This window comes from Mobula birostris, chromosome 2 (assembly GCF_030028105.1).
Source record: "Mobula birostris isolate sMobBir1 chromosome 2, sMobBir1.hap1, whole genome shotgun sequence".
Taxonomy (NCBI): Eukaryota; Metazoa; Chordata; class Chondrichthyes; order Myliobatiformes; family Myliobatidae; genus Mobula; species Mobula birostris.
Window position 1 is genome coordinate 212,982,879 of NC_092371.1, and position 13,150 is coordinate 212,996,028.

At 42.6% G+C, this 13,150-nt stretch overlaps 1 protein-coding gene across 3 annotated transcripts in view; it reads left to right on the forward strand.

Annotated features, from left to right (window-relative positions):
* Window positions 1-13,150, forward strand: part of ift172 (intraflagellar transport 172) — a 209,920-nt gene that overhangs the window by 145,268 nt on the left and 51,502 nt on the right. For all 3 annotated transcript variants that reach the window (XM_072251419.1, XM_072251420.1, XM_072251421.1), the window contains exons 27-31: window positions 601-698; window positions 962-1,097; window positions 3,468-3,584; window positions 5,171-5,313; window positions 12,990-13,083. In XM_072251419.1, the coding sequence (XP_072107520.1) occupies window positions 601-698; window positions 962-1,097; window positions 3,468-3,584; window positions 5,171-5,313; window positions 12,990-13,083 (588 nt within the window). The remainder of the gene's footprint in view (window positions 1-600; window positions 699-961; window positions 1,098-3,467; window positions 3,585-5,170; window positions 5,314-12,989; window positions 13,084-13,150) is intronic.

Consider the following 13,150-nt stretch of genomic DNA (forward strand, 5'->3'; position numbering starts at 1 on the left):
TCATCCTTCCGTGCTTGGGCTCTCATATGATGACTAGGCTGGCAGGTAGCTCGGGGTGGCGTAGACAGTGCCCCGCTAGTTGCAGTCTTCTCACCTCGATTTTAGTGGAGAGCATTGGTAGGTTGTTATAGAGTTCAACGTTCGTCATGTGCTGTTGCCAACTCACATCAAGAGCCATCCGGAGCATTCGGGTATAGCAACCATCTAGAGACTTGTGCATCATCTTGGTGAGTGTCCACGTCTCGCATCCGTATGTGAGAATGGACTCTATGACTGCTATGAAAATCCTCTTTTTAAGCCCTCTGGTCAGGTTCGACCCAGATTTCCTTCATGTCGTTCATAGTCCTCCACGCCAGCGCCTTCCATATCTTTATGTCCTTCTCCGAACTCATCATTCTTGAGGATCTTCCTCAGATCCTCTCTAAACCTCCTATCCTTTATCCTCTAATTTTGGACACATATGCCATGCGGAATTTTATTTTACATCTAGCCTATCCATGCCCCTAGTTTTGTACTAGTGCTGTGGTAAATGCGGTGATACTTCTGCAGCTCTCATAAATTAATTGTAATTCTAAAGTGAAAATTTCTTGAAATTTGTAGCTGGCTGTGAAGTGCATGAAGCAAGAAGATGTCACTACTCTGTATATAAATCAAGCACAAGAATTGGAAAAGAAAGGAAAATACAAAGAAGCTGAAAGGTAACATATGGAACGCAATACTGTTGACATTATTTGCAAAATGCAGCCTACCTGTTGCAGGCCAGTGACAACCAGGTAGCCTGCCAAACTCTCATCAGGTTTCCAGTTAACAAGATCGAGAAACAATGCTGTTTCATTTAGATTAATGGCGACCGGAGCTTGTACTGTACTGCTATATTTGCTGCTGGTATTCTGACCTAATTATTGTAGAATGATTGATCAATTTATTTAGAACTGGTCCAGTAATACCTTTTTATCTGTAGGTTGTACATTACTGTGGATGAACCTGATTTAGCAATCACAATGTATAAGAAGCTTAAAATGTACGATGACATGATTCGACTTGTGGCTAAGTATCATAAAGATCTACTTACAGACACTCACCTTCATCTTGCAAAGGTATGGGATAATGAATAAATAAAGCTGTGTGCAAGATGTATCTTTTTATATGCCTGTATTATGCTTCTGCAGTAAAGTAGTACATCAGAGATGGGAAAATTATTGAAACAGATTCTGAGAGATGGGATTTATTTGTATTTGGAAAGGCAAGGACTAATTAGGGATAGTCATTGTGAGAAATCACGTCTCAGGGATTTGATTGAGTATCTTGAAGAGATGACCTCGAGGGCATGATGGTTGACTTAGTCTTTGATAAAGTCCTGCTTGATAGGCTGTTCAGAAGGTTAGAATAAATGGGATCCAGGGTGAGTTAACAGACTGGGTACAAAATTGGCCTGGTAATGGGAAACAGAGGGTGGTTATGAACAGTTGATTTTAAGTGTTCAAAAATGTGTTGCAGGAATTAATGCAGGGTTCTCAGTTTGTCATACATACTGATAATTTAGATAAGAATGTAGATGGTATGCCTAGTAAGTTTACAGATAACACCAAAATTGATGGTATAGTGGACACGTGGAGGAGGTTGTCTAAGGTTAAACTGGATCTTGATCAATTGGGAAAGTGGGCAAGGGAATTGGCAATGGAATTTAGTTCAAACAAGTGTAAAGTGCTGCATTTTGGGAAGTTAAGCCAGGGCAGGACATGCACCATGGCCTGGGGAATGTTGTAGAACAGAGGCACTTGCAGTACATGTAAATCGTTCATTGAAAGTAGCAATACGGGTAGACAGGATTGGTGTAAAAGGCATATGCCATGCTTTTCTTCATCAAGTGAGCACTGAGTACAGGAGTTGGGACATCATGTTAGTTGTACAAAACATTGTTTAGGCTGCACTTGGAGTGTAGTGTGCAGTTCTGATCAACAAACTACAGGAGAAGCTCCATGAGAGATTTACAAGGATGTTGAATGAATTGAAAGGCTTGAATTATGAGGAGAGATTGGATAGGCTGGATCTTATCCCTGCATTAAGATTCAGATTAATTTATTGTCATATACATCAAGGTGCAATGAAATTACTTGCAAAAGTAACGGGATGAGTGCAAAATCAACAGGATGGTGCGAAGTATAATAATGAGAACTGAGGGAGTGCCAAACAAAATGCTAAAGTGACAGCAACAGAAGAGGTAGAATTAAAAATTTGAGAACGTGACAACATTACTGAGAAGGAATGTGAAGAGATGATTGATCTACAATTCTGAGCAATGGTGAAGAAGCAGTTCTTGCATCTGGTCATCTGAGTCCCTGAATCTTCTCCTAGAAGGTGGAAAAGGAGGCTGAGAGGTGACATGGTAGAAGTATGTAAAACTATTTGAGGCATGGTAGGAGTATTTAAAACTTAGAATGTTTATTATTTTAAGGTGAGAGGAAGGAGGTTTAAAAAGAGATTGGAGGAGTAAAATTTTCAGAGTAGTTGCTGTTGGAATGAACTGCTAGAGAAAGTGGAGGTGGTGGCAGGAACAGTAACAACATTTAAGAGGCATCTGGACAGGTACTTGAATGATCAAGGCACAAAGATATGGAATTAATTCAGGCAAATTGGATTAGTATAAATAGGCATGATGGTCAGCATAGATGTGCTGGGCTGAAGGGCCTACTTTTTTGTTTAATACTATGACTCCTATTGTTTGAAAATATTATGTCTAATATTACAAGACAGGAAATCATGCTGACATTGATTTTGAAATTCTATTCATAAAATATAAATTGGTATAACTGATCTAAATTTCTAATTTAATTTGGAACATTTTGATGACATGAATTTTCCTGCGTGCTGAGGCCATTCAAATACTCAATGTCCAGAACTTAACATATGAGATTCCATAAAGGTTGCTAGAGAAAAAAATCCTTGGGCCTTCTTGGCAAGTCTTCTCCCTGAGCCTTTTAAATAATATAAAACTTTACCACTAAAACACGTAATTAAAGAATTATTTTACTTTTCTTCCTCTCAACCACAAATGCATTGTCACATGAATGGGCTTGTGGATCCTATACTAGGCCTATCCTGCTGCTGAATCTGCAAGCAGAATCCATTTGCTTAAACACCAGGGAATTCAAACAATTTGATGCATGGTGATAGATTTTCTACTGAGAAAATGTTAACAAATTCAGTGCTTCCATTTTTGATACAGATCGATTGAAGCTCAGAATCTGGTGGTACTTAAGTGGGCAATTGCAGGCAGTTCCGATGCAAAACTGCCATAAAACCCAGCACAATCTTGCCATTATATTTCTCAACTGAAATTGCAAGCTAAAGTCCATTACTCTGCCATTTATGTTGTTATCAATCAAATTACAGTATTGTTAATGCATTTCTTGCCATCATTTGGGTTTAAAAATGCTACCTGTGCTGATGAAAGTATGTTGCTATAGGAACTAGAAAGTGAAGGCCGTTTTCGAGAAGCTGAATACCATTACTTGGAAGCGAAAGAGTGGAAGGCAATTGTGAATATGTACCGTGTTAATGACATGTGGGATGAAGCATATAGGGTAAGATCTTGCTCGCCTGTATATTCTTATTTTCATCTTGGAATGGACATGAAATCCATTGTTTACAAAGGCCAAATGTGAATATTCAAAACATCTATCAAATGGCTCTAATTAGTTGAACATATGTGTATTTTAAATTACAGAACTATGTTTGGTGAAAGCTATTTCTCTATACATTTCCTTGTAAATAAACAGACCCTATTGAATTTTCTGTTTTGGTGTCTACATCTGGATAATGTGAACCACAACTAGAACTAAGAGATAAGAACATGAAAAATTGGATTATGAAACAATTATATGGCCCCTAAATCAATTTTTCCCCATTCAGCAGATACTGGCTGATTTGATCTTACCTCAAATCCACTTTTTTACCTGTTCCTGTAACACATGCCTCCTTTATTGACCCAAAATCCGTTCCAGAATTTTATATATTTAAGAAAGAGGAGGCAACATAGTAATGTATCTAGAAGAACTGCATTCTCACAATTCCAGCGGCCTGGGTTCATTGTAGACCTCTGATGCTATCGGTGTGGAAACAACTTGTTCTCTTTGTAACCCTGTGGGGCTTTCATCCAAATGCTCTAGTTCCTACTCGTGTCCCAAAGATGTGTTGGTTTTCATGCACGTTAACTGGTCACTGCAAATTGCACTGAAGCAAACTCCTATGATCTTGTTCCTTTACTACCATATTCCCAGTTGTTTTCTATCTTAGTTCTATCTTTGTTCACTCATCTCTGCAACCTCATCCCTTTTTATGAAATCTTCTTTCAGTTTTCTTCTCTTTGTTATCTTCCCTTTTTCCTTTTCTATCTTTCCTCCTAACATCCTTTCTGTCCTGGCTCCCTCTTTGCAGCATTCTTCCATCTTTCATTCAGTCGATGTCATTAAATCAAATATTACAGTTTTTTTTCTGTAACCAAGTTTTTCTGCCCCACCATCTAACCACCTTGCTACCTTCTGATGATTTTTTCTTAAACATATGGAGGATACTTAGTCATCCAAATTTGCCAGAAAAGGAGATGAATTAATAATTAATTATTATTAACAATTAGTAGTAATTAAGTAGCTTTGTATCCAACATAGTGTAATAGTTTTAGTTGGTTAAATCCATTTCTTTTTCCTCTTTATCATACACTTTGTGGTTATCTTTGCTTCTTATTTTGATTATCAGGCCTCTATTATTATTTTCACGTGGAGTCATTATTAGATGGGTAACAAAAAATTTGGAATGAGGACATATCGAAATACAGAATTGGATGCTTTTTAAAAGATTATAAGGGTGGATGCATTTGCTTAGGCACTAACCAGAGAAATATTGGGAAATAATGCAACCTAGTCGATACTTACAGAATGCTTTCATCAAAATAATGGATGGTGAATCACTTAATGAGCTGTTTAGTTTTCTTCTATGGCATCCCAGTGTTTAAGTTCCAAACTGAAAAGTTCCTAAGTAGTCTTCGTAAATTATTTTCTCTTTTGAGAAAATGTCAGTATCCACTTTTACATCGTTTAAGTTTCCATTTAAAATTGAATTTTATCCAATGTGAGAATAGATTTAAGCAAACTCCCCTGTGTTTTTGTTGCAGGTTTCTAAAGCCCATGGGGGTGCAAATGCTCATAAGCAGGTGGCCTATTTATGGGCTAAAAGTCTGGGAGGAGAGTCAGCAGTTAAATTGCTGAATAAATTTGGTCTTCTGGAAACAGCAATCGACTATGCAGCTGATAACTGGTAAGATCTACTTAAAATAAAATCATTACATATTGCTTTTTGTGTTATATGACTGTTTCACTTACCTTCCTTTGTTATTCAATGCTTTTTATTTGATTGAATAAATAACCTACTTATTTAGGATGGGCACACCTAGTGAGCAAACTCCTGAAAGTTGGAGTAAAATAAACCTATCTGACAAATTGTTAAGTCCATTTTTGCGAACACAGTCCATTTTTCACAATAACCTCCTTTTAGAGTAGAGGATATTTGACCCACCATGTTCCTCCAGTTTCTTTGTGTATTGCTTCTTTAAGAACAAGACTAGTGAGGTCGCAAAGAAAAGGCTGAAAATGATAGATATGAGAGGAGAAAAAGGTGGAACATAGAATCAAGTGAAATAGGTATGGAGATCTTATGGGAACAGAAGGAGAGAGGAACCAGTGGGAGGAGTGTTTCGTGATGGACAGATGGAGTGGGTGAGTCCTTTATCTCTTCTTCCCTTCTCCTATGGCGGGAGGAGAAGATGGCGGTGTGACACGGCTCGCAGCGGCCACTCCGGTGGTGATGTCTGTTATTTGTCAAGTAGGGTGCCGTGCACAATCCTGATTTGATGGAGATGGACGTGAGAGTACGGAGGAACATCTGGTGAAACTTCTGAAATGCCTGCTTCGCTGCTGCTGCTACTGTGTGGTCCAGAATCTCCGGAGGAGAAGGCCCCGAGTCCTTGGCTTTGCTTGTTGCTCGGCGGCCGGGGCGGGGTCGAAGCGCTCGGCAGAGGATGGTGCTTGGAGGGGCTGGTCGGAGGCTCGAAGTTTTCAGACGGACTCAGAGTCCGCTGCGGTCGGGTGCTTCCAAAGGTGCTGAATCGGCAAGTTGGTGGCACTTGGAGGTTCATAGCAGGGAGAGTTCCTCCCTTCTGCTGCCTGCGTGAGATGATGAGTCTATCGGGACTTTGAAACTTTTTTTTACTGTGCCCATGGTCTGCTCTTTATCAAATTATGGTATTGCTTTGCACTGTTGTAACTATATGTTAAAATTATGTGGTTTTGTCAGTTTTAGTCTTGGTTTGTCGTGTGTTTTCTTGTGATATAATTCTGGAGGAACATTGTATCATTTTTTAATGCATGCATTTCTAAATGACAATAAACGAGGACTGAGTGTCCTCATAATCTAATCTACCAGTTTCTGTCACTATTTCCACTGTCCCCTTCTCCATCATCTGGATTCACCTACCACTTGCCAGCTCTTGCTCCACCACTTCCTTTCACCTTTCTATACTAGCTATCATTCCTCTACCTTTTAGTCCAGATGAAGAATCTGTTGTCCATTTCTTTCTGTGGTTGATGCCTGACCTGCTGAGTTCCTCCAGCATTTTGTATATTGCAACATACTTCCAAATCAAAGCTGTTTGTGAAATTGAGTGGAACATGAGTGTAGTGCTCTCATATGTCTACTGCATTTCATGGCCTAAGGCATGGTTCTGGCATAGAGTTGAAGTAGCCTTGGCAAGTAACTCTAACGTATTTTCAGTCACATTCTGCTATTATTAGAAGAAGTGAATGTTAAGAGTGATGGCTTACGTGTTGTTAAGCAGGAGATTTTTGCTGGATTGTGCTGAGCTTCTTGGTTATTTATTGTTGGAGCAACACGCATCTAAGTAAGTAGAATTGGGAAGTCAAGAAGTGAGTCATTTGCTGTAGAATACACACCCTTCAACATTTTTTTCACCAAAAAAAAAATAGGCAATAGAGGGCATGGTAAGAATTGCAGTCTTACTTCTGGTGCAGAGTTCCATTGATTACATGTACATTTAGTTTGATAAATGCTGCTAGTCAACTCTGCTCCAATGGTTTGAGTTGGCTACTTGTTAACAATAAGAGCAGTGGTAGAGTTCCAGTGAAGTGAAGATGAAAGTTGCCTTCCTGAGGGGGGAAAATAATCCCATCATATCCTGGAGACCTCTGAAGAGAGAATATGATTTCTTTGCTTTCCACCTTCTCCACAAGGGCTGCAATGCAGCTCTAAAAAATAATTTAACCTGTTTCTCCCTTGGTGGTGCTCACGGTTTTTCAGGTTGCAGTCAATGAATAACTGCTCTAGCTACAATGCTCCTCCCCCTTGAAAGTCCAGGTAAGATTCCGGGAACACCTGTTAGCTAACCTTGTTAGCTAGTCGTGATATTCCCATGCTGATTATTACAGCCGTTGAATAGTGGTTGTGGTGGCTGGATCCAGAGGCCTTCAGTGGTCGTGCATAGCTAGTATTACACTCAATCGATATATGATAGTGTCAGCATTTTGTAAATCAAGCAGAACATTATGGTATATAGAATTACATCAATATGATATAAATTTAAGGCTGATGTACACCCTATCCTCATTATATGCGGATAATATAAGATGGTGCCGGTAACTGGCGACTCTGTGCCTGCTCTCCTGAGCAAACCGCCCTCTCCACTATCCTATACCCGAGAAACCCTTCTAAACCTCCAATTTAGCAAGATAAAGATAAACAACACCCGCTGGCGAAGCTACTGACCGAGCTGGAGACCACTGTGCCAGAACTGCTTCTCAAACTCCGGACCGCACCTGGACCCGACCAACGAGGCCCACCACATTCCCGGAGACCCGCAGTCCGCTACCGTGCCGGAGCGCTTGGAGACACGGCCCATTCCGACCAGCACCTCTCCGGAGCAGACGACCACACAGAAGTGACGGCGGAGATCTCAAGGTGCCCCAGACGCTTCCCCAGAGCAACCACTGTAAAGCCCCGTTGGTGGCCATCCACAGTTGCCGGAAGTGAGGCCTCTGCCGCCGACCTCAGAAATCGAGCCCGAGGCTCGGCTGGAGCAGAGGCCTCCGCAACTGTGACTCGGTTTAAGGAAGGAGCCTGGCCATCTGGGATTAAGTGTCGGCTTCGGGGCCTGACCCAATCTACAGCCCGGGCCCCCAGCAGCTGGAAGTGGCAGCGGAGCCTCCCCCGATACTCGGCCCGACCCAGAGTGCACGACAACGTGACTGGGCGATCGATTCCAGCGGGACGCGTCCACCAACATTAAAGAGCCGACAACAACACACTGCATCGATGGAGACCTGGAAAGATGCACTACTTACCAAGGAAGCGTGGGAAAAGAGCTAGGCAGCTGGTCAGGTTGAAGCTGAGGGGCTTCAGGGTCCCTATGCCCACCATCCTACCAGCTAATGTGCAAACCATAGAGAGCAAGGTGGATGATCTTAAAGGGAGACTCACCTACTGCAGGGAGGTGCAGAGCTGCTGTGTATTCTGTTTCACCGAGACCTGGATCTAACCTGCCACCCCCGACTGTGCCATCCGACTGGAGGGATTTTCGATCCATCGGAAGGACCGCACGGCTTCTTTGGGCAAGACAAGGGGAGGTGGTGTCTGCCTACTGATCAACACTGTGTGGTGCTCAGACACAGTGGCACTGACAAGATCCTGCAGCCCGGACCTGGAACACCTGTCGGTGATGTGTCGTCCCTACTATCTGCCACGGGAATTCACCTCGGTCATACTGACAGTGGTCTACATTCCCCCCCCATGCGGACGTGGAGTGTGCTCTGAACATACTGTATGCCAACATCAGTGAACTTGAGACCAGGTATCCGGAGGCTTTACTCATTACAGCCGGGGGCTTTAACCAGACCAACCTCAGAAAGGCCCTGCCAAAGTTAAACCAACATGTCTCCTGCCCCACTAGAGGCCCGAATATACTTGACCACTGCTACACAGCAGTCAAGGATGCCTACCGTTCCGTACCACGACCTCACTTCGGAAAATTGGACCGTCAGGCCATACTCCTCCTCCCGGCTTACAAACAGAAACTGAAACGGGAGGTCACGGTGTCAAAAGTAGTGTCGCGTTGGACGGAGGAAACGGATGAGTTTCTCCGTGACTGCTTTGAATCGATGGACCGATTAGTATTCAAGGACTCGGCAGCTAACCTCATAAGTATGCCTCGGCTGTCACAGACTTTATTTGGAAGTGCACGGAAGACTGTGTTTCTCGCAAGATGATCCGGGTATTCTCTAACCGGAAACCTTGGATGAATTATGAGGTCAAGTCCCTTTTAAAGGCTAGAGCTGCGGCTTTTAAGTCCGGGGATACCAGTCGCTACACAGAATCCAGGCGTGAACTCTGGAAAGCCATTAAGGGTGCCAAGAGGCAATATCGGGCCAAGTTGGAAGCCCAGGCTAACCAAAGGGATGCCAGTAGACTATGGCAGGGTCTAAATGAGATCACTGGGCGCAAAGAAAAGGCTGGGAATATCAATAACTGTGGCGCTTCTCTTCCTGATGAACTTAACGTATTCTACGCAAGATTTGAACAGAAGAGGAGCGTCCCGCTCCCTCCGGATGAACCAGACCTGGTGGCATCGAGATTCATCGTCACCGAGGAGGACGTTAGAAGGGCCTTCCTGAACATAAATCCAAGGAAGGTGACAGGCCCAGATTGCGTCCTGGGATGGGTTCTCCGGGCCTATGTAAGCGAGCTAGCTGGAGTGTTTGCTGACATCTTCAACTGTTCCTTGCTTCAGTGTAAGATCCCCTCATATTTTAAAAAGGCAACGATAATCCCAGTGCCGAAGAAGAGCAAGGTGGCATGCCTGAATGACTATCAACCTGTGGCTCTGACATCAATTGCTATGAAGCGCTTCGAGAGATTGGTTATGGCACACATCAACCACAGCCTACCGGTCAACCTCAGCGCTTTGCAGTTCGCCTACCAGAGCAACAGGTCAACGGCAGATGCCATCTCTCTGGCCCTATATTCCTCCTTAGAACACCTGGAGAATAAAGACGCATACGTAAGGCTCCTTTTCATTGACTACAGCTCTGCCTTTAATACCATCATTCCAAATAAACTGTTTCCTAAGCTCCGGTACCTGAGCCTTAGCACTCAGATCTGCAGCTGGATCTTCAACTCCTTCACAGACAGGACTCAGGCTGTAAAAATAGGGGACAAGCTCTCCTCTACAATCACTCTGAGCACCAGTGCCCCACAAGGCTGTGTACTCAGCCCCCTGCTGTACTCACTGTACACCCATGATTGTGTAGCCAAGTTTCCATCAAACTCAATATATAAGTTTGCTGATGACACAACAATTGTAGGCCGTATCTCGGGTAATGATGAGTTTGAGTACGGAGAGGAAATTAAGAACCTGGTGGCATGGTGTGAAGACAATAACCTATCCCTCAACGTCAGCAAGACGAAGGAATTGGTTGTTGACTTCAGAAGGAGTAGCAGACCACACGACCCAATTTACATCGGTGGTGCACAAGTGGAACGGGTCCAAAGCTTTAAGTTCCTCGGGGTCAATATCACAAATGACCTGACTTGGTCCAACCAAGCAGAGTTCACTGACAAGAAGGCCGACCAGCGCCTTTACTTCCTGAGAAAACTAAAGAAATTTGGCCTGTCCCCTAAAACCCTCACTAATTTTTATAAATGCACAGTAGAAAGCATTCTTCCAGGGTGCATCACAACCTGGTATGGAAGTTGTCCTGTCCAAGACCGAAAGAAGCTGCAGAAGATCGTGAACACAGTGCAGCACATCACACAAACTAATCTTCCATCCGTGGACTCACTTTACACCGCACGCTGTTGGAGCAGTGCTGTCAGGATAATCAAGGACACAACCCACCCAGCCAACAGACTTTTCCTCCCTCTTCCCTCCGGGAGAAGGTTCAGGAGCTTGAAGACTTATACGGCCAGATTTGGGAACAGCTTCTTTCCAACTGTGATAAGACTACTGAATGGATCCTGACCTGGATCTGGGCCGTACCCTCCAAATATCCAGACCTGCCTTTCGTTTTTTTTGCACTACCTTACTTCCCATTTTTCTATTTTCTATTTATGATTTATAATTTAAATTTTTAATATTTACCAATTGTAACTATTTTTAATATTTAATATTTGTTATCCAGGGAGTGTGAAGCACAGAATCAAATATCGCTGTGATGATTGTATGTTCTAGTACCAATTGTTTGGTGACAAAGTATAAAGTATACGTTCCTCGAAGTTGACGCATAATGTGAAAATGCATAATGTGAATAATTATTTAAATGGAGAAAATAGGGATACGTTCTGAACAGCTTCCTAAATATGTTTTATCTGTAATTTATTCACATTTTCATACCAATATGACACAAAAGCAATACCACAAGGCAACATTCATATTATATTTCATCAATTTAAGGTAATATTCATCGTAATAAATCATAGAAAGTTAACATAGTAGGGTGTACAGTACTCACCAACAGTGGCAGGTGTGTTCACTCCGGGAGATGAGTGGTTGTTGTGGTGTCGGGCAGCTCTACATGGATGAGGTGGATGATTGTCTGTCGTCAGGATCAACAAGGACAGCAAGGGGTGAAAGAAGGCTCACAGAACTCTCAGAACTGCCGGCAGCAGGAGATGACACCGGTTTGAAGAAAGTGGTGAGGATTGTTTGCTTGGCAGCATTTTGTTTTTCAGCATAAATTTGCTTGTAGGGAAGAAGGCTTGGCTGCAGGGAACGACTGAAATGCTGACCCCATTCTAAACTTGGGCCCACGTCCATCGCCATCTGTGCCAAGTGTTCCGAAGCCTTAAAAAATTCTGCCAGTTGCTTCACCGTAAAATCCTTCACCTGCAACTCAAGAGTTTCTTCTTCATCGTTATCACCTTCAGTCTGAGTTAAACGCAGAAGGTCATCCACACTTAGTTCTTCATCATGAGAATCCAGGAGTTCTACCACGTCAGCAGTCTCGAGATCTGAGAATCCTTTCCCACCAATTTTACGGCCCAGGGCCACACAATCCTGGACAGCTGCAGTGAAGGCAGGAAACCCCTTGAGAGTGTGCACACACTCCGCCCAAATTGATTACACGCTCCATTGAGAGGCTTCTTACTCAAACCCTTAAGAGCACGGGAGTTTAGTGAATGGTAATCTAAGCGAGGCTTCATCTTACAGTCTCCTTCGGCATTGGAACACATGAGCAAAGTCAGTCTATCCCTTGCTGCCTTGAAACTTGATGCAGTTTCTTCATCCTTACTTATGTAAATGCATTTCGGCATACGCTTCCACAAAAGCCCGGTCTCATCTGCATTAAACACCTGCATTGATGTGATGCCTAACTTAGCTATCAGAGCCCACAACTGCACAGGGTAGCGTCCCAGAACTGTGTTACCTTCACCTGACGCCACCCTGTTTATAATTTCCAACTTTTTTTCAAGTGTTAAAAGCGGTTCACTGCCGCTTGGCTGATGGCCCAGGGCTTGACATCAGACGCTTAGGAGGCATAGTTAAATATTTCAAGCACAAAATCACTGCACCATAGGTAAAAACAACAAAAGTTTAAGAACACAAGATTGCACATCCATACATTGCCAAAATTAATGCGAGACTGGCGGGAGTGAAACTGTGAGGCGAGCACACGTGACTTGTATTGGCGGGAAAGCAGTGCTCCTCGCATAACTGTGAATCCACATTGTCTGAAGATATATATAACGAGGATAGGGTGTATAAAGGAATTCATGAGCTCTCTGGGAATAAACTAAATTTTCTCAAAATTCTTTTAAGGTGATTGCTGGATCTGGAGAACATAAACTATATTTAAATTGCCAGATTAAGGCTTACTGTAATTAAGTTGACGTTAAATAATCACTTAAACTATGATAAAATTTGCTTTCAGTTCTTTCGAGTTTGCCTTTGAATTGTCACGACTATCAATGAAAAATAAAATCCCAGACATTCATCTCAAATATGCCATGTATCTGGAAGATGAGGTAAACGTTTGTTTCTTTTTTGATGTTCAACTAGTATCAGTTGTATTACAAATCCTATATCTAATTT